This window comes from Dothidotthia symphoricarpi (assembly GCF_010015815.1).
Source record: "Dothidotthia symphoricarpi CBS 119687 unplaced genomic scaffold P153scaffold_8, whole genome shotgun sequence".
In the NCBI taxonomy this organism is placed as follows: domain Eukaryota; kingdom Fungi; phylum Ascomycota; class Dothideomycetes; order Pleosporales; family Dothidotthiaceae; genus Dothidotthia; species Dothidotthia symphoricarpi.
In genome coordinates, this window is record NW_022985015.1 from 781,289 (window position 1) to 801,836 (window position 20,548).

The window sequence follows — 20,548 nt, forward strand, 5'->3', positions numbered from 1 at the left end:
ATACAACTCCAAATGAGAATCTGATGTTCAGTCATTTGATGGAGTTTTTTTGTGGTTTATCGTGCATGTCCTTCCGTTCAGCCCCTTCTTCGTCTAAGACTCTCTCGGTTCCAAAGAAGTGTTCGTGGCATACTCCACTGACTGATCATGAGACTGGGTAGCATCATGCGAGAAAGCGGGGTAGACTCCGCCAATCCCAACGAAACATGCAATACCGATGCTCACTGCAATAGTAAACTGAATGACTCGGTTCACTGCAGAGATGGCGACGCATCAAGAGTAACATTTGCATCACTTTTTTCAAAGACTGGCGACGTCTAGAATCTCATGCTTGGCGCACGCTGAGGTTGGGATCTTCAGTTATTGTTAGCGACGTGCCAGCTCACAACGCATCGCCCATCTGCCCAATCTACAGCCCATTTCATAAGCAGTACAAAGCTAGCCAATCCCCAAGGCTCCTCATCCACAACAGTCGTCATGCAGCGTGTACACTGTCACCGCCTTTGCAAGACCATCCCAAGAGCACCTCTTATTCTCCAGCCTTGCCTGGCAACCACACATCCTTCGATCACATCCTCCGCCTACAGACCTTCGCTTTGAATTTGAAACCAACCGAAACAGCATCGTATACCTTCTCTCGATCACGCTGGACGTGAGAATGCCCGAGAGTGCCCTTTCATAATGGTACCCGATATGGATGCGGCGCCTAATTGCGCCATATGCAACGCGCCGGCCTATCCTGAATGTCCTTGCGAGGCGGAACGGCTACAGGTTGCTGTCAAACAGGCTGAGCAGCGGGCTATGGATGAGAGATTGGCCGATATACGGTATGCTCTATTTCCACTCTGTTTTCAAAGGACAACGTTGACAACTCTCCAGAAATTGGGTCATCAACAATGCCCGTCAACATATCCTGGCTGCTTTCGAACGTCTAAATGGAATCCGCAAGCATGCACACGCCGCCTACCTCGCCTCGCTGCCGAACTACGACGTCTACATGCGCTACTCAGGCCATCCACCGATACACCCCATGTATGTCGCGCAGCTTCAAACACAAATCACAGAAGCACAGGCCGAACTGAAGCGAGGAAGCGATGCAGACTGGCGCACGTCAGTACTCCGCTATCCCGAAATTCTCGACTATTTCTACAGTCTCGTCGAACTCAAATTGCCTGACCCCAGGTCGCCAAGGGTTGTGCAGCCCCCCTTTGCTGTCGCAGGGTATGCGGATAGAGGGTACATGAATCCTTCTTTGGTGACTGTGGAAAAGAAAAAGAAGAAAAGGAGGGACAGGGAAAGGGAAGGTTCTTCTGCACCGCCGCCGGAGATGCATAATGCTGTTACCCGGTTGATAAGAATGCCGCCACCTGTGCCTACACCGCCACTCGAGTATGGCGGGTACCCTCCACCACCTCCGGGTCAGTATCCTTATTGAAGGTCGATGTCTGATCACCATTACATACTTTGTTCTTCACAACACTCACGAAGCCAACGAGGAACATCCGTTGCCACAGCGAGCTGCCTTCATGATAATCATGCAACGGAAACACGACTACCTCAACATCGAGCATATAAAGAGAGCTCGATCCGGTGTTTGCACTTGCAAACCCGGCCATTTGGAGGAGATCCCTTTCCGAGTGTCAAGCATAGCGATGAGTTTTGTAATACAGGACGAGCTGCATCAAGAGTGCCGCCGCTGAGAATGCTAGTGACAAACAGTATCAGGGATACGAGATATGCGTACATGTTAGTTTCAATATGTCAAAGTTATTCGAGCTATAACAATGCAATGTACCCTGAATTAGTCGCATCTACACATGACTGAGTTTATCTACAAGCTTTCAAACATTCGATGAAGATTTCCTTTTGTCTAGAATCTAAGGCTTTTACATGATATACAGCTTTCCAAGTTCACTTGGTTGACTTTTTGAATAGTTTCTGCGTTCACTTTCCTGATCAGCCCTCACCTCCGCGGCGATGGATCCGTGCGTCTCTTGGCAGTGAACTTTCGACGCCTGAGCTCATTCACAGCTTCATTACATTGCACTGTATCCTTCGACACCAGTTTATTCCGCTTTTTCAAAACCACTAGCGAATCACTAGGTCGTGAATCGGGTCACTGTACAGCTCACGAATCCATCACAGACCAATCCATAGCCGTACACCTACCTGTCGCCAACCCGTTGCCCATCATGAGCGGTAAGGCAGGCGCATACGGCACCTCCGGTGGAGGTGACACTGACTTCAGGAAAACATGGGATCGCGAGGAGATGGCCAAAAAGGCGAAGGACAGAGAAGCCAGAGACCGCGACGAAGCCAAAGAACGATGGGAAGCAAAGCAAGCCGGAAAGTCGTACAGGCGGCGCGCGTCCACGCCAGAGGACCTGAAGAACACGGAAGCGCGAACCGAGAGGATAGATTGGAGTAAGATGATCGGCAAGCAGACCCTCACATCAGCAGCGGCGGCTGTGGGCAAGAGGGGACGCGGCGCAGGCGCGTATTGTCAAGCCTGCGATCTTACATTCAAGTGAGTTACTTGACGTATGAAAAACACGGTACGATACTGACTGTCATAGGGACAACATCCAATACGTTGAGCATCTGAACAGTAAGCAGCATTTGGTCGCGACTGGCCAGTCGGGTGAAGTTCGACGCGCGACACTCGAAGAAGTACGGGATCGCTTGCGGTATTTGAAGCGCAAGAGGGATGAGGACAAGAACGACGAGGTGTTGAATCTGGACGCGCGGTTGGAGATGCACAAGGAGAAGCTGGAACAAGAGGCGGAGGAGCGCAGAAGGAAGAGGAACGAGAAGCGCAGGGCGAAGAACAAGGGGGATAACAATGCCATGGAGTGGAAGGTGGAGGGTGATGGAGTGATCGCTTGATTGCATATGCAGGTCCATTTCACGACCACAAGCTCTCCACTATAATATTAATCGGTGTGATAGTCTTGCGTATTTCAAAGGCCACGTTCATCTCTGGCATCACACATGGTCTATGGTAAGGGTAACGCCGTCAGCATATGCCTTGGGCTGCAACTCAACTGCGATGCAGTCTTACTGTATGGGCGTAATGGTTCGGAGTTTCGGCGGATATACCCCACGTTTCGTTGGCATCATGTGATAATCTTACATTCTGATGCAATCCATTGATTTCAAAGCACTTCGTTAGTAAGGCCCAATATACGCTCTATAAAGCCTCATACGCAATCGTGGCATTTGGGGTGAATTACAACTACTCTGTCATCACTCCATTCACGTCATCCACCAACAAGCCATCTCCTCCCCACACATACCCCGGCCCCGACTCGTGACTTCAACATGGCTAACGTCAACGGAAACGCATCGAAGATTAAGCTGTACACGAACCATAGTTGTCCGTGGGCACATAGGGCGCATATCGTGCTGAAGGAGCTGGGATTGGAGTATGATGAGGTTATCATTGATCTTGATAAGCCGAGGGAGGCCTGGTATCTTGAGATCAACCCGGTATGTTCAGAACAAGTCCTACAAATATCTTGGGTTTCTTGCATGTTTGGCAAAGGGTACAAGGATGTCAGAGCTCTGTGAAGAGGTATTTGAGAGCGTTCAGGCTTTGCAAGTCACCGCTTTAATCATCCTTCCTGTGCCTTCTCTACAGCATTGTACCCGCTTTCTACATATCCACTAATATCTTCCAGCGTGGACTCGTTCCCACCATAGACATCGATGGCGAAATCATCACCGAGTCGGGCATTGTTGCGCAATTCCTTGCTGACAAGTATCCCTCGCACCTGCTTCCAGCCTCTACTGAGGGCGCGCTCGCTCGCGCCCGGATTAACTTCTTCGTTGATGCATGGTTCTCCAAAGCCGGTAGCTTTTGGTTCCAAATTATGATGAAGGACACGGAGGAGGAGAAAGAGAAGCTTGGAGCAGATTTCGTGAGCATTGTGGGTAAGGAGATCGAGCCGCTGCTCAAGAATGCTGAGCCATTCTTTGGAGGAAGCAAGAAAGTTACTTTGGCTGAGGTTAGTTGGAGAAACACTCTCTACAAGGAGAAATGACTGACGATGCTTTAGGCCCTGACTGCGCCCTTCATCCTCCGCATTTACGCGCTCGCCAAACATGGTTTTCTCCCGCAATCCATCATTTCCGGATTCGACGCACTCCCCAATTTCTCTAAGTGGGCGGCCGAGGTTGTCAAGCAGGAAAGTGTCACATATATTTGGGACGACGCAACGATCTCTCGAACTCAGAAGAAGGTCGAAAGTCTCAGGGCGCAAAAGGCTGGGTCAAAGTGAGCTCACGTCGCGTAATGCGACGGCACATAATAACAGTGATAATCTTTCAATTCATTGCTCCATAACGGCAGCGGAGGCACATCTATCTACATGTATCTTTGAGAATATTGTATTGAGCGGAGTAAAGAACCTGGCCTGATGCTGTGTCGTGCTTTTGTTTTCTCGGGATATCATAAGGTAGGACTGAAAGCGATGCCATGCGAGAAACTGCTCCTCAATGAAAACGAACAAGTCAAATCTGGTACAAACTGGTAACGAGTGTGCCGACTTCAAGCGCTAGAGAAGTTAGGGATGTCGCGTATCGGCGTGACGGAGAGGGAAATCGATATCGGTCATCTCGAGTTGTCGAGGAACTGAGGAAGGTGGGAAAGGAGAGACATGCTCAGTACTTGGAACCACAACGTGTTCGCTTTGTCGGTGGCGGCAGCATCTTATCACTCGCACTGAGCATCATCAGGTGCTCGGCGGCATCTATCTCTCTCTGCGTGTGTCCACTCTCGCCAAAATTCACTGTGTCGTAACCGCCATCGCTATTGACAGTCGCGGCTGTTCGGGGACGAGATGGTAGTTCGTCATCGCAGTTGTCGCTGAACGCTACTTTGGAGTGTGTCCGCTTCATTCGAAGATGTTCCTCGTAGTAACCGTCCGGAACTGAAGTTGGCAGGACGATGCGAGGAGGAAACTGTGCGTTGGTTGGAGAGCCCAAGGTAGAAGAAGTGGTGTTTGTCCGGGGAGACGGTGGAGACAGTGACCTGAAGCTATTCACAGCCGTGAATTGACTGCGCGGAGACACTTGTGGCGAGAAGAGATATCTGTCGCTTCGGTCGGTATCAGTTCCATACCCGCTTTCGCTCTCTAGTTGCCGCCCATAATGTTGCCTCAACACATTTGCTTCCCACGGTGGAGATCCAAACTGCAGCTGAGGTGTTGCGACAGGTGACGAGAGATTGGAACCCAAGATACGATATGACGCGCCTTCTATGCGGAATTTGTTCGTCTGTTCAGTACAGTATTGTACGATTGTCGGATCAATGACGAACTTTGCGAAACTGGTACTCTTCGGATGAACACACATGGAGGGGAAGTCGTTGCCAAAGACAGGCGTCAGTGCCCATCGGATGTCGTAACAAAAGGTCGCTGCTATAGCTTTGGCAGCTTGGTACGGCATCCAATAACCTGGACAAGATCAGCAAATTCATCTGAACAGACTCGAAACGCATGAACTGACCTTGACATACTAGAGCGCCTCCTGTGATGCTGTAGCTAATGTGCTTCAGCCCAGGATTATCCCTCAACGCCTTGGCCGGTATTGTCTATTATCATCAGCGATATCATTCCATCAACAGAATACCAACCACCAACCTTGGAGTATTTGCATGACTTGAAGAAGGGCGTCATACGGACCAGTCCTACGTTGTAGTCCCAGACAACCACGTACTCCTTCTCCTCACCAGGCCTCTTGTAAGTGTACTGGAACACTGTCACTCGATTAGCTTTACGTTCTCAGCACGCGAAAGGGAACCTACTCTCGAATGCATCGCGTCCTGTCTTGTCCAGGAAATCTTTCTTATCGCTGTTGTATGGGATATGCCTAACACCCTTCCTCTGAATTTCTCCCAGCGGGTAAATCTGGAACTTGCGATGTTGAGCCGCAAGGTCATGGTCGTCTCCAGCCTCGTAGGGCGGGTAGTTGAGATGGCCAATGATTTTGTTGCCTTCTGAGAATACCGGGGCGTCTTTAGGCACCTTCTGTCGTCTTGGGCCAGTGATCGGGGCCGTCAGACGAGGCATAGAGGGCAGTGTTGGCAGCTCTAAGTTCTCGCACCCATGGTGGTCGCCGCAGAGCGGATTCAGCATTTGTTGTATCCTCATGGTTCGACTGGGGAACGAAGCTCTTCGTTTGGATCTGGAGTTCAAGCCGTATGCTTTGATATCTGCCGTCAGGTACCAGTATTTGTCAAGGATGGCAGTCTTCGAACAAATACCAGGATTGGGAAGTGAGACTAGGCTGCTGTGGAACGAAAGGGTATTTTGGGAAGAATGAAGATCGTTGACAGTGGTCAGATGAAAGGGGCTACCGAACACCGCGTTTGCAGAGTGCTCACGAGGACGGAACAGTCGCCTTATGCCACAGACTAACAGGATCGCCGGATAAGATCACCGTCACAAAAGCGTATGATCTACATTTTGTCAGGCTTTGGAAGAGACGGAGAAGAACGGCTCTATAACATACGTATTGCACTTGGAGACGCTTGGGAACTTGCTGTAGTGAAGAGCCGTGCGCTACACGTTGGATTTGGCCTGGTATGAAGGTGGTTTCTTGTAACAAACGGCACGGTCCCGTGGCAACTAGAACTTGTCGTGCGGTGTCCAGCGGACAGTCTCGTTCGGCTATCGTAACTGTACAGTTCAACAAGTGACTATGGCTGTGGGGTAGTGACAAGTCAGCGGATGTCAGAACTAGGGCGATCGTACAGAAGCCGTTCTTACCAGACTACGACGAAAACCAAACCAACGGAATGGACTTCATTCAACACCTTGACGATGACACGATGTTCAGATGAGGTGGACGGGGAACGGAGACCAATGAGGACCGAAGGCTGGAAAAGGTACTTGTGCCGTTCCGGGTCTTCTTAACAAGTCATCTTTTACCTCTTCTACCGGCTAGCTGCTACGACTACCCGGTCTGCGTTGCCAAAGCTTGCCCAAGCGTCCTGCAGGGACTGTCCGGTGTGCAAATATGCATACTGGGTCTCAGGATGCACACTAAATGGCTTGACAGGTTGCAAGGCGGGATATCCACTAATCGGACCAAACGACAGTTACCGAAAGCAAGTGCTAGGCTAATGAGAGTGGCGTGGAAGAATCGAGGGAAGAAAGTCGCACCGCATCAAACACCGCTCCCGCCTTGAACCCTGTGTCCAAAGCAGGACTTCTACTGTGCTTTCTTTGTTCTGGGAGCATTGGCGACAAAATCAACCAAGACATATCCAATCACCAAAGGGACGTGCAAGCTCATAACTACCATGCGAATCGTCAGCCACCCTGATTAGAATCACTACGAGAGTTCGTTTCGCAGTTTTCCAGGGCAAACCCTTCGAATCTCATCGTTATAGAAGTAAAGCGCTGGGAGAACGACCGATCTCAGAGCGATATTTATCTGTCATATAGCGTCAGCGACGTGAAGAACTAAACAATAGTACAGTGCTAGATAAACGACCTGTACTCCACTAGATCGTCGCCTCAACCATCCGCGGCTTTACGACAACCTTGCTGGCACCTTTCAAGAGACCAGGTCTACCTGCTCTATTCTCGGTAAATATGGTATGATAGAACGAATCGTTATGTTGTTTACCTGCAGCTTCCCGTGGATCACAAGTGCACGTACCTTCCTCACTATCTACATTGCAAACGTGGACCCACTTCCCAATACGAATGCATATTCCGGGAGCCTGCACAATTTCAAGCCTTGCGAACGAAATGGTTGGCTTGAACGTTGTCGGTGTAGAATACCAGCCCTGCTCCCGTTGGCAATACTCGAGAGATACCCCTGGCCCGCTTGCTTTCCAGATGACAGCTCGGCAGCTCTGGAATCTACCACTGAGAAGGAAAGACACTTTCATCCCTATATACGATGTTGTCACTTGCAATGGGATATGGCGCTTCCTACTGCAAGGATGTTCCCCTCGCTTGCGAGATGTGAGTTTTGATGGACGAACATTTGCTTGAACCGTGCTTCACCGGACGCTGTCAACAAAGAAATCTGTCTCACTCTTGTCAACGTGCGTTTGACCGCTTGTTTAGTTGTTTTGCTAAGAAGCACAGTGTTTATGTTTCAGTACAGACCGCTCAAAGACGACTGGCCAAGCTGCAGCTCAAACTGTCGTAACCCGTGATCCTTGATTGACAGCGGGCTTTCCTAGGACCTTTCTAGAATTTTGATTCCTCAGACCTGACGTATAGGCGTTAATAAGTGGGACTTCTTGGAAACGTGCTTCTGAACCCGCCGTCACTGTGCGCGGCCGGCGGTGGGAGATTTGAACAGCTCATACTTCCGTCCGATCAAAGCAGAGAGCCTTGGTGAGGTCATCCATGGACTCGCTCATAACTGTGATATCCATTGGTTGAACTCAGCATGCATGTTCGAGACCGCCTGTCATTCGTACAGAGCCAAAGTTGATGGGGCAGTGTGCCCTTGCTGTCGACTCACCATGCATCTTGCGGGTCCTTTCCGCTTCGGCCTGCTACACAAAGCCGACTTACTGATATGTCAGGCTAACTAACTAGAATGAGCAAGTGAGAGTGGTAATAACTTATCGCAACCTTCCCGGTTGGCCATGAACATCATCAAAATCTCACTGAACGAGTTCCTCCTAGGACACACCTTTTACAACTCTAAATACTCGAAGAGGGTAGGGTCAAAGAGGACGAGGAAAAGTAGCGTAATACTAAATGGCTAAGCCTCTTGCACTCACGTTGGGCCCTCGTTGACATGAGTTCAGGCAGGTTTTACCCCGAGCAAAGTATGGTGGAAAGGCTGACACTCTTGACAACGCCCACCTCTCGCAAGACACACACACAAAACTAAGCTGTTGAGACATTTCACATCAAGCAAAACAATCACGTGGTTCAGCAAAAATATCCTACAATAACTTTACGTCGTATGAGGGTTGGATGGTATGATCTTATCGGTGTACATTTCTAGACGATATCAATCTCCGATTTCGAACGCAAACGCCTGCTGTGGTTATTCACACAACGAGCAACAGGGGATTTGAAGTCAGTAATAGGTCTTTGACACAATGCTGTAGGCTCAGGTATAGTGTAGGTGTAGCGACACAAGTATTTACCCCTCAACTGACGCGGCGCCCTTTTCTCGGTTTGCGAAGGTGAAATTACAGACCTCCTTTCTCGCGTTACTAAGTACCTTCTCGGAAGTCCATTCCCGAATCCCCTTTGCTTCTCATTTGTCCGCAATCCTGACTTGACACCAAGCTTCATTTCCAACATTCAACAAACGATCCGTTTTCGGCCCTGGCATGTGTGCTCATTACACCACTTGGTAAGACAAATCTACTCTATCTCTATGTTGAATTGGTCGCTCCGCTCACCAATACGAATCGGTGCACAGGATGCCTATACTACCCGCCTTCAGTTTCTCCGCATACATGGTCCTCTTGTATATGCCACGACATTCCAGCACTTGCAGATGATGGACCCACAGCATATCAGCACGCTCTCACAGCATACTCGGTCCTTCATCCGAGAACCGAGTAGGCTTCCCACTGCCGGACCGCAACTTATTGTACAACGTTCTTGTCAAAATCTCTCGTTCTCGTGCTAAACGGATGGCGCATCGAAGCGTGGGTTGCAGACTCAAGGAGGTATACGGGTGCGGGAGCCCAATAACTCACCGAACCGCTCTTGCGCAACGATACACACCTATATCCTTACCTCGCTTCGAGCATGAGCTCAATGCAAGGTTTCGTGCTATTTTCCACGGGAGTTGTCAGGGATGTCCTTGTTTGATTACCATTCACAGGCACGATGTCCCGTCTACATCTTAGAAATCGTTGTGTACAAGCAACACGAATGACGGCGCACTGACGACACAGCGTGCTGCAGAAGCGTTGTTGAGATATCCACATATCGAGGGACAGCAGACTGTGTTCTTATGGTAAGTTCTGACTGACAGCTGTTGTGGTGCAGTCAAGCTTTGTGGCGCTGCTGGTTTGGTCAGACAAGCCAGGATAACAGGTCAGCGGCGAGGTTTTCTTCGAGGAAAAGACATAACTCCAGGCATCTATGAAATTCTAGCATCCTATAGATTTATTTTCTTTACGGTGAGAGTACTTGTGCACTCCTCTATGATGGCAAGTATGTAGATACTGCTCATGTGACAAAAACCCCTCCTTCTGAGCCCAAGTACGACACCGCTTTGCGTGTCCAACAATCACTGATTTCTTGTTACACATCAAAAGTCCTGCTTAACCTGCTAACTACGTACCTAGATCGCTATGCTTGCAGGAAACAGCTAACATAGCGGCCGATAAGACGAACATACCAATGCCGTAGACGCAGAAGAAGACGGCCGATCGCACAAACAACCTACTCCTTCCGGTCTATTTCATTGAGATACCCTACCAGGACGCCGTATTTGTGATGTGCTACCACCACGGACTTGTAGAATCTTCTTGGCAAAACAGGATTGCCAGGGCTTGCCATGTCAGATGCGCAGATGGGAGCGAGTACCACAAACATGTCCCTGACAGCTTGACAGGTGCCGTCGTGCGAGGACGTGTGAACGCGTTACACAAATTCCAAATAGGAAAATAACTGAGACTCACGCTTTACCTTAGGTACTGATATGTCTCTCTCTTTATCTATAAAGTCCACTACTTCGAGCATCTTTTCTTTTACGCTGTTCTCCATCTGTTCTCTGCCCCCCGCTATCATCTCCCTGTCTCTCTTCTCTCTGCTCATTCCAGAGTTTCCCCTCCACGGACTGTGACCACATGAGCCAACACACTCTGTCGCACGAACGGCGGAGCAACGGCAACACCCTGCGCCCCAAAACACTCACAAATACAATTCACGACCTATCTGCGCATCGACTGGTTCATGTACACAGCCTTCTCCAATATTCTGCGGCCCCACTTCCTCTCTTCCCATCATCGGCACTAGAAGCCTATCGCTGGTGATTAGAAGCACTCAACCTTCTTCCACGACCGCATGTACGACCCGCCCCGCCGCTCAACGTGGTCGATGCACATGCAATGAGCCTACTTCCGCTACGAGTGCTAAGATCCATTGGCTATGCGTCGAACTATTTAATGAACAAGGGCTGTGTGCGGCAATTGCATCGAAAGCAGACGTGTTGACTGGATGAGACTATTCACGCGGGAACAGGTTGTAGTTGTTCGTTGGATAGGTATCGTTACGGGTATACAGGAGGCCTATCTGTAAGCTGGGGGTTTGCCGTTCATCTCAAAGTTGATTGTGAGATGAGAAGGGGCCGACCAGCTTGTTGGTATACATACATACGGCCGTAAGAGCCGTCAGATGCGGGCCGTGAGCGTGGCCTGCAACCATCCCGACTTTTTGCAAACGAAGGAGGGACACAATATCGAGACGACTCAAGTAGCTGGCTGAGTGTGACGGGTGGAGTAGAGGAAGGAAAGGCCATGCCCGTTGAAAACAATTCTCTGACCACCGTCGTGCGTAAAAAAGGTACCAAATTCGTGATATGTTCCGAAAAAAAGATGGCGATGGAGGCATCCGATCGACATGCAAACACAGGTCAGGTTGTAAACGAGATGTCGAATGTGGCAAACCAACTTCATGAGCTAATTATGCACCGCTATATCACATATATCTAGGAATTATACCGAGAAAGCGAAGCCAAACACCGTAAAGACCATGGGTCTGAATATCCAAGTACGCGCCCCCATCCCTGATTGAGAAAGGAAAAGTAGGTATGTGAAGAGCCCAGTACCCATGCCCAGAACGCCCTCGATCCTTCAGTGTCAAAGATCCCACTACACCAAACACTGTTAACTCTACTCGCTCTCGTCATCAAAGCTCGCTTCAGATTCCTCGTCCGAATCCCCGTCATCATCACTGACTACGTACTTCGCAGGCTGAGCTGCAGCTCTACGACCAGGTCGAGCGGCAGGGGCACGGCTACGAGCAACAGGCATCTCAGTCTCGTCATCGTCGGAGAGGATGTCGTTGGCAATCTGATCAGCATCCTCCATGTCGTCATCAGAGTCGACAGTAACTGGTTTCTTCGCCTTAGGCGCAGGCTTAGCAAGGGCTTCTTCTTTCTTCTTCGCGTAGGCCTTTGCTGCGGGGCTCAACGTCTTATTTTTGGCGAGTGTGGAGGTGAGAGCCTTTGCTTTTGGAACTGGCTTAGCAACAGTGGCCTTGGCTTTTGGCATTGGTTTAGTAGCTATCTTCTTCGTGACGAGACCCAGGTCTTCGTCGTCTGAAGTCATGATTGTGTCATCGTTGCGAGGAGTAAGCTTGGTGGGGGCTTTGGGCTTAGGTGCAGCAAGTTTGCTCACAGCTGGCTTCCTAGAAAGAAGGCCAATGTCATCGTCATCGTCTTCGTCCGAGCTCATGACCGTGTCCAAAACACTGCGAGAAGCTACCCGCCTAGGAGAGGACTGGGGCGCCAATGCCTCGTAGTTGGTGTCGTCGATGTCGAAATCGGTATTATCCAACGCGCTGCTCTTCTTTGCGGCCTTGGTAACACCGGCGGAGCTACCAGGTCGAACTGAGCTCTTGAACATAGGGACGTCGTTGCCGCCAGCACCGAGACCTTTTACCATAAGGCTGACATCGCCAAGAAGATCGTCATCCCCAGAGTCGTCATCACTGTTGTCGACTGCGTACTTTGAGACTTGTTTGGTTGCGCCACGAGCGGCGCGAGAAGTCGTGGCTGTAGGCTTCTTCGCCTCTTCTTGAGCGACGGCTGCAAAGACATCTGATATGTCGGAATCGGAGTCAATGACAGGTGCAGGTTTCTTCGCGACAGGTCGCGCCTTCTTCGCTGCTGGTGCAGATTCGGCAGGTTTGCTTGCTGAGACCCCGTTGGCCTGAGAAGCAGGTTCCTTCTTCACTAGGTGCGATAGGAGACTGCCTTGCTTCTGTGGAGCTGCGGACCCGAACGCAGAACTGCTCTTCAGAGCTTCCGCTGCGGTGAGCTTCTTCACAGGTTCTTGATCCTGCTGGAGATAGCCGAGCAAGCCCCCCTCCTTCTTCGGCTTGGTCTTCTTTTTAGCTGGGCCAAAGTCGGAACCAGAATCGTCTGAGTCACTGCCATCCATCTTTCTCTTCTTCTTTCCCTTGCCGCCCTTGGATGCGCCGATGCCAAGCTTCTGAGATGCGCGTCGAGTGATGCCGGCGATCTTCCTCTTGCGCTTCGCATCTTCGTCGAGCTGGAGGTTCCATTCCGCAACAAAAGCTTCAAGATCTACAGTCCAGATGTCCTTTGGTGAGAGCTTGATGAGCGTATCAATCTCCTCCTCCTTGTCGCCGATTTGCCTCAGCAACTTCTCGACACGCTCTTGAGTCAGAGACCAGATAGCCATCTATACGATGTTAGTATGCAAAGTGAAGCATTTTATGAGTTCACTTACACCTAGGAGGTAGTCGTAGTCGTTCGCATGACCCTCGACATCACCAGAATCCTCGTCGTCCTCCAAAGTTTCCTCGTTCTCGCCCGCTGTCTTCGCATCTTCGACCTTTGGAAAGGGCGTGAACCCAAGCTTCCTCAGCTCTGCGACAAGGACAGCTTTCTTCTTCTTCGACACAACGATCTTGTTGTCGATGATCATTTGGATGAACCTTGCTTGATTCGACATCTTGGAGAGCTCCTTCTGCATGAAATCCAACTGGTGCGCCTTTCGCTTCTCGTAGTACCGTAAACGAACGTGATAGAACTCCTCCATTATGTCCAAGACGGTCGCATATTTGTGAATGCGACCTTGCGCGTCGAAAGCAACGATGTTCGAAGTAGATTGGGGCTTATATAGCTTGAATGCTTCCTCGAGACCGCTCGCAACGGCGTTGGCCATATGCTTATCTTCCATCTTGATGATGAAATGAACGCGGTCCGGCGTGTTGTAGTCAACGTAATCTTTGACGAAAGAAGGGGTCTTCTCAGCTTTGATGATATCCTCGAGCTTCTCCTTGAAGTCTTGTGTCCAGTATCGCACAGGGAGCTCAGTGACTTCGATCTCGTTATCACCAGTCTGTCGGATGATGCCCTTGAATCGGTATTTGCCATTTCCAAGGTCTTCAGTCGTACCAGTAAAGCCCTTGTACCAAGGAATCATTGGCTTCATGTCCTCCTTGGAATTTCCATCCTGCATACGAAGCCTGATATTGTCGATGATATCCATGGGATTGAAGTTTGGAATTTCGGAGCTCCAGCCAGTGCCAATACCGCTTGAGCCGTTGACGAGAATCATGGGTAGAACAGGAACATAGATCTCAGGCTCAATCTTGTTACCATCTGATTCGCCATACTTGAGAAGAGCATCGTCATTAGGGTGAAAGATTCTTCGCGCAAATGGAGACAGGCGTGTGTAGATGTACCTGGCGCTGGCAGCATCCGAGCCACCTTGTAGACGAGAACCAAAATTGCCGCTAGGTTCCAAGCAGTTGATGTTGTTGGTGCCAATGAAGTTCTGAGCAAGGCCGACGATGGTGCCCTGCATGGACGCTTCGCCGTGAGCGTAATCTGTAGTACCAGACACGGAACCGGCGAGTTCGACGACCTTGATGTCTTTCTTGAGGTTTCTCCTGAAACACGTATATAGAACCTTACGTTGACCAGGCTTCAACCCGTCGATGACGGACGGAATGGATCGCAAATTGTCAGCCATGGAGAAGAGGATGAACTCCTTGTTGACAAAGTCGTCATAGGAAATCTCCGGCGTAGTGAGATCTAGATGGTTACCTGGAACAAACTCTCGCAACCACTCCTTACGTGCGTCAGCCTTCTTCTTGGAAAAGGCTAGCTCAATAAGCTTCTCCTCCTCGGCACGCATGACCTGGAAACGTTTCATGTGAGTGTCGAGGTCCTTGAAATAGATCTGAGCATCCGGAATATCACTGGTACCCAATCCCTTGAAGTATTTGTGATCCCAGCTCTTTTCGTTCTTGTGTTGCTCTTTCCACTCTTCATACTCGGGCATGGAGAAGAAGCTCTTCATGTTGCGCGGGTTTTTAGGATCACCCTTCCAGACCTTGACGATAGGCGTAATGAACTCGAGAAGGAATCCAGGAATTTTGAGCAAGCTAGGAAACTGAACTTGGAGGAAGTTGATAAGGAGACCTTTGATATGGCTACCATCGTGATCCTGATCCGTCATAATCATGAGATGGCCGTATCGAAGACTCTTCATATCCGACAGAGTATACTCCTTCTTGTGCTGGAGGCCCATGAACTTCTTGATGTTCTGAATTTCCGCGTTCTTCATGATCTGATCGACAGACGCATCCCGCACATTGAGCAGCTTACCTCGGAGAGGGAAGACTCCGAACAAATCCTGGTTGACAACGGCGCGTCCAGCCAAAGCAAGTACACTAGCTGACTCACCTTCAGTGAGAATAAGAGTGCAAAGATGTCCGTCCTTAGTACCGGCTTTGTTGGCATCGGTGAGTTTGGCGTTGTTGATACGATTGCGCTTGTTGCCATCAGTCTTCTTCATTAGCTGATCTGCTTTCGCCTGAGCAAAGTGCATGATATTCTGAATGACGTCCGTCTTCTCAATGGCCTTCAAAAATTTATCGCTGAGTACCGGTTTGCTGCCGAACTGACTCGCCTTCGTCGTCAGCTGCTCCTTGGTCTGAGAAGTGAAAGCGGGGTTGACGATCGAACAGTTGACGAACAGGAAGAGATGGTTCTTGATCTGAGCCGGTTTGAGTTTGACAGCAGCCTTGTTCTTCTTGTTGACAATCGCCATAAGCTTTTCGATGATCTGGTCCGCAACGTAATTGACGTGTGTACCACCGGAAGTGGTCGCGATCGAGTTAACGAACGAAACCTGATTGAAGGACCCATCAGACACGGCGAAACCAATATCCCAACGATCAAGTTTGTCGGTGATGATCACTTCCTTCTTCTCCTCGTCCTCGCTCTTGCCCTGCTCCCGCGAGATGGCTTTGGTATACATCTCCATATACTTGGCAAAGCTGGTGACCTTGACGCGGTCGCCATTGAGATACACCTTGATTCCCCGCAGTGTACCAGCCATGTCATATGTTCTCCGCTTGACTAGAGCCTCGAAGTCGTCATCGATACCGTCCATGCCAAACCTGCTATAGTCGGCTGTCCAGGAGACCTTGGTGTAGTCCTCGGTCTTGATGTCGGTGATCTTGGCCTTGCCCATTTTGCTCATGTTCTCTGTCCAGGTCTGCCTGTACTTCTTCTTCTGTTTCGAGTCAACCGTCTCGACTGTAAACTGGGTGCTGAAGACATTGCAGAGCTTCGCACCGTAACCGTTGCGACCACCAGTGACCTTTTGTTGGTTATCGTTGTAATTCGAAGAAGTAAGAAGGTGACCAAAGATCATCTCTGGTACGTATATGCCGTGTTCCTAGACGAGTTAGTCTAATCTCGCATACATTGATTAGATGCCTTACTTTGTGTATCTCAACTGGAATACCTTTGCCGTCGTTCTTGACAGAGATCTCGCCAGACTCGCGGTCTACTGTCACACGAATCTCGCTCATGTTCTTGTCATTCTGCTTGTTGTCCGCCGCGTTTACGAGGATCTCGTCGAAAATCTTGTATAGACCGGGAACGTATGTCACATCGCGGAACTCCATGCTCTCGCTGGAGGAGTTGTAGACCCACATCTTGTCCGTCTGCCGCTCTACAGAGCCAATGTACGTGTCCGGGCGCTTCATGATATGTTCCAAATGCGTGAGCTGCTTGAATATTAGCCGATACCCCTTCTCAGTGGTTCTGGGCTCTGACCATCTGATATTTGTCACTGGCGTCCCCAGCACCCTTCTTGGGTCTCTCTGCTAGCCCTTCAGTCATGCTTTCAAGTCCGAAGCTCTCGTTTGCTACGTCTGCAAGCGGCTTGTCGCTAGTCTTCTTCGGCGCGGGCGCTTTCTTCTTCTGCTTAGGTGGCGTGTCTGCGAGCAATGACTCGTCGATGTTGACCGGATCTGCATCCATGTCCATGTCCGAGTTCTCGATGTCGGAGTCGTCTTTCACCTTCTTCTTGGGTGCAGCCTTCGCCCTTGGTTTCGCAGCTGGCGCGGAATCTTTTGCTGGGCGCCCTCGAGGCTTTGGCGGGCCAGCCGCTTTCTTCGGTGCTGTGGCCTTGGGCTTTGCTGCGGCTTTGGTGGCCTTCACGGGCTTGACGGGCGCGATGTCTGAGCTTGCGCCATCGTCAAAGACCGACTCGTCCATGGAGTCGCTCATGGTTGCGAGAGAATGACTATGTGATTTCTCACAGTAAGGGATTAGTATAAAAGAAAGGAAGACCCAGACTCGGTGGTTGAGCGGGTATGGCAAAGGGACGTGAGCAAAAGGAGGGCGTCCTTGCGACAAGGATGGAGCAAGCGTGTTAGTAAACAGGGAATCACGCTAGTGCGGCGATCTACGCGGCTGATTGGGTGTGGGTTAAGGTAAACGAACACTGCAGTGGCGAAAACTCATATGAATAGTGAAGGTGAAGAACCTACAACTACTACAAGGTGGAGAAGTACAACATAGACAAACAGATAGAGTACAGAACGAGAAAGGCTTCAGCACAGGCTAACTTTATCACGGTATAATTTTGCAGCAAGTACAATCCTAACACTGGAAATTCGTACGGAGTAAGCTCACTCTGAATTCTATCATATTCCGAGATCTTACTCTCATCCGACCTCTTGGAACTGTGTTGTCATGAGCTGATCTCAAAGTCCTGGAACCTATTTCCCTTTCATCGTGGTCTTTCCTGTTACATCTGGGAAATTCATACAATCTTGCATATCCCAGACCCACAAGACCATGATTTAATCGTTTGGTGGGAAATCCTGCATCAGCTCTGGTTGTAATTTCCAAAGTGACCTCGAACTCATAAATAAACGCGTCGCGAGGTTTTCGCGACAAGGACTTGTCCATATCTAGTTAAATGACGCTAGCCGTTTTCGCTATAGCCCATATCCTAGCTTCCACTTTGATCCGAGTTTGTGCCTTTTATATTACCAGCTGCAGAGGTTCGTATAGCTGGACACATAAGTTGGACAGAAAACGAGCTAAACTGTTACATTATATCTCACCTGTTCAAACCATCCAGGACGTTATCGAACTCGCTATGCGCCACCAAGTATGGATGAATGCAACATTTGAACGAATTGATGAACCCACGTGCTTTTCCAGACTTTCCAACATTTCCCAGACTATTCAACATCCTCGACACACACACTCTCTCTCCTTCCGCAACATCTTCCAACTACACTCGAGATAACACTCCATGAAAGCAGAGCTAGCTTGTGTTCGGTGACCTCGACCTCCCAAACAGTACACGATTCGTGTGTCTCACCGAGAAACATTGAGCTCCTTGGTTTGAACTTTAGTAATCACAATCATACCGGCGTCAAATACCTTAATGACAATTCCACAGTTGACTACAGTACCAAGATACTGGGGTGGTCTGTCGCGATCCCCCTGTTTGAAAGACAGAGTATTGATATCCTTGGGCCCATTAATATACTAGAGGTAGACATTGTAGGGGCAATGACAGATGTCGACAGGTTTGGCCGGGACAAAAACTATTAGAACACTTAAGGCGAGGGTACGGGTGGCAACGGTAATGGTAGAGAAAGAAGGCTTCTTCAACTTCAGACAAATGGGAAAAAGATCTTGAATGATGGTAGACACTGATATGGAAGATAGGAAGAGCATGGCTGTTGACGATAGAGTTGAGTGAAGAACAAAGGGAGGACCGGGAGGGAAGACAGGCTTTCGATAACGGAGAGATGGCAGTCTCGATGAATATCTTGTCTGATCAATTGCTGGTCTAAGAGGGCGAACAAGAGTTCGAGAGGTAAGAACATCAAAGTACCGCAGGAATAGAAAGCATTAAATGCAAAATCTGCCACAGCTAGAACGAAGTTGTTGGATCGGACAGACATTCAACTACTGCGCTGTAGTTGGCGGTTATCCACTCTTGCATGTCTTGACATATGCAAGGTCGTGTCGAAGATGAATGACGTCGACAAGTGCCGCTTACATCAGCAACTATCTGCAACAGAGATCAAACACGAGAAACCTCAGGACGCAACGCATGAAGAAACAAGTCATGGCTTCAACTACTTCGATCGCATTTGTCTCTCCTACAATCGTTTTCAATCTCGCGCCTGGATAATTCCTGTGCTCAAATTTCTGCCGAACACAACTTAGCCCAAGCCTCAGTTACGCGCCGACTCACCCCACCACCACCATACCTCCTGTATCGCAAGAGCATAATGCCTACCGCGTCGAAAAAAGTGCCTATCCGGCTGCCCGAAAGAACGGCATTTACCGACGAGCCATGGCACCACTACCTCACCATCGACCTGATCTGGTATGTGCTTGGGTACACGCTCTTCCACCCATGGGTATCTTGGATTATCGTGCTCTGTCTGCGCGCGCAATACACAGCCTATGAGGCTCTGGAGATGCGCATCGCAATGGGTTGGGCCATGCTGATGAGCGCGATTGGCATCTTCGGCATCATCAGCGACAGGATCGCGTTTGGGCAGCCACGGGAGGTGGATTTGAGCGAAGAGGTCATTGTCATAACCGGGGGCGTACAAGGCCTAGGCGGATTGCTGGCAGAGACGTATGGCATGCGAAGTGCAAACGTGGCTGTATTGGATTTGAAGAAGGTGGACGAGGACGAGGCGGAAGAGAAGGGTGTGGTGTACTATCAGTGCGATGTGGGAGATGCGAGGCAGGTTGAAGCTGTGGCAGCTAAGATTGTCAAAGATGTGAGGTCTCCAGAAGAAGTGTAGTGACAGTCACTAACATGTACAGCTTGGTCCTCCCACGATTCTTATCAACAACGCCGGTATCGTTCACACCAAATCGATCCTCGATACCACGGCTGAAGAAGTCGAACAGTATGTCTCTCCTCATACCAACCTGTAACGAATCTAACACTGGCCACAGGACCTTCCGCGTTAATACTCTCTCACACTTTACGACGCTCCGTACTTTCCTTCCTTACATGCTCCATGAACGCCGTGGAACAATTGTGACGGTAGCATCTGTGCTCGGTTACCTAGGCGCCGCCAATCTTTCCGCATACACTGCCTCGAAAGCCGCCCTCCTCGCTCTGCACCACTCTTTACGCGCCGAACTCGCCCAACATCCTGACGCCAAAGAGATCAAGACAATACTCGTCACACCAGGCCAGATGAGTACGCAGATGTTTGCGGCTGTCAAAACTCCGAGTAACTTTGCCGCGCCCGTCGTCACGCCTGCTGAGATAGCGAAGAACATAATACGGTTGATCGAGAGGGGCGAGAGTGGCGACGTTGCCTTGCCGTTGTACTCGCGTTACATACAATTTCTGGGCATCCTGCCATTTGGTGTACAACATATCCTTAGAAGGTTGAGTGGGATGGACAACGTGCCTTTGAAGCCTGCTCTCAATGCGACGAGCGAGAAACAACATGAGCTTTGATATCCTGTTACGAAATGGTTCCACATGAGATGGGATGCTGGCATGCGCTGAAAACGTGCGGGCTGTAAGTCGCACAACAGCCTC

The 20,548-nt window shown here is 49.9% G+C and overlaps 7 protein-coding genes across 7 annotated transcripts; 5 read left to right on the plus strand and 2 right to left on the minus strand.

Moving 5' to 3' along the window:
- Positions 1 to 246: 246 nt before the first annotated feature.
- P153DRAFT_395845 (uncharacterized protein) lies at positions 247 to 1,835 on the plus strand. The gene is made up of 2 exons (XM_033671434.1): positions 247 to 827; positions 880 to 1,835. Exons 1-2 carry the CDS (start codon positions 682 to 684, stop codon positions 1,433 to 1,435), a joined length of 702 nt encoding a protein of 233 aa, XP_033524819.1. The 5' UTR covers positions 247 to 681; the 3' UTR covers positions 1,436 to 1,835.
- Positions 1,836 to 2,192: 357 nt separating this feature from the next.
- P153DRAFT_375189 (uncharacterized protein) lies at positions 2,193 to 2,886 on the plus strand (the record flags this gene model as incomplete). Its single annotated transcript, XM_033669568.1, has 2 exons — positions 2,193 to 2,527; positions 2,577 to 2,886. The coding sequence occupies 2 exons, from the start codon at positions 2,193 to 2,195 to the stop codon at positions 2,884 to 2,886; spliced, it is 645 nt and encodes a 214-aa protein (XP_033524820.1).
- Positions 2,887 to 3,131: 245 nt separating this feature from the next.
- On the plus strand, positions 3,132 to 4,471 carry P153DRAFT_217757 (thioredoxin-like protein). The gene is made up of 3 exons (XM_033662598.1): positions 3,132 to 3,489; positions 3,681 to 4,007; positions 4,059 to 4,471. Exons 1-3 carry the CDS (start codon positions 3,322 to 3,324, stop codon positions 4,278 to 4,280), a joined length of 717 nt encoding a protein of 238 aa, XP_033524821.1. The 5' UTR covers positions 3,132 to 3,321; the 3' UTR covers positions 4,281 to 4,471.
- Positions 4,472 to 4,662: 191 nt separating this feature from the next.
- Positions 4,663 to 6,220, minus strand: P153DRAFT_338231 (uncharacterized protein; the record flags this gene model as incomplete). The annotated part of the gene is made up of 4 exons (XM_033665774.1): positions 5,807 to 6,220; positions 5,643 to 5,758; positions 5,509 to 5,593; positions 4,663 to 5,456 (listed from the first exon to the last, which is right to left on the minus strand). Exons 1-4 carry the CDS (start codon positions 6,150 to 6,152, stop codon positions 4,663 to 4,665), a joined length of 1,341 nt encoding a protein of 446 aa, XP_033524822.1. The 5' UTR covers positions 6,153 to 6,220.
- Positions 6,221 to 11,607: 5,387 nt separating this feature from the next.
- On the minus strand, positions 11,608 to 17,316 carry P153DRAFT_430645 (type II DNA topoisomerase). Its single transcript, XM_033672849.1, has 4 exons — positions 16,774 to 17,316; positions 16,437 to 16,724; positions 13,424 to 16,390; positions 11,608 to 13,375 (listed from the first exon to the last, which is right to left on the minus strand). The coding sequence occupies exons 1-4, from the start codon at positions 17,227 to 17,229 to the stop codon at positions 11,840 to 11,842; spliced, it is 5,247 nt and encodes a 1,748-aa protein (XP_033524823.1). The 5' UTR covers positions 17,230 to 17,316; the 3' UTR covers positions 11,608 to 11,839.
- Positions 17,317 to 17,854: 538 nt separating this feature from the next.
- On the plus strand, positions 17,855 to 18,448 carry P153DRAFT_217874 (uncharacterized protein). The gene has a single exon (XM_033662599.1). The coding sequence runs from the start codon at positions 17,927 to 17,929 to the stop codon at positions 18,260 to 18,262; it is 336 nt and encodes a 111-aa protein (XP_033524824.1). The 5' UTR covers positions 17,855 to 17,926; the 3' UTR covers positions 18,263 to 18,448.
- Positions 18,449 to 19,262: 814 nt separating this feature from the next.
- On the plus strand, positions 19,263 to 20,464 carry P153DRAFT_384707 (NAD(P)-binding protein; the record flags this gene model as incomplete). Its single annotated transcript, XM_033670369.1, has 3 exons — positions 19,263 to 19,766; positions 19,813 to 19,898; positions 19,948 to 20,464. 3 exons carry the CDS (start codon positions 19,263 to 19,265, stop codon positions 20,462 to 20,464), a joined length of 1,107 nt encoding a protein of 368 aa, XP_033524825.1.
- Between the last annotated feature and the right edge of the window lie 84 nt (positions 20,465 to 20,548).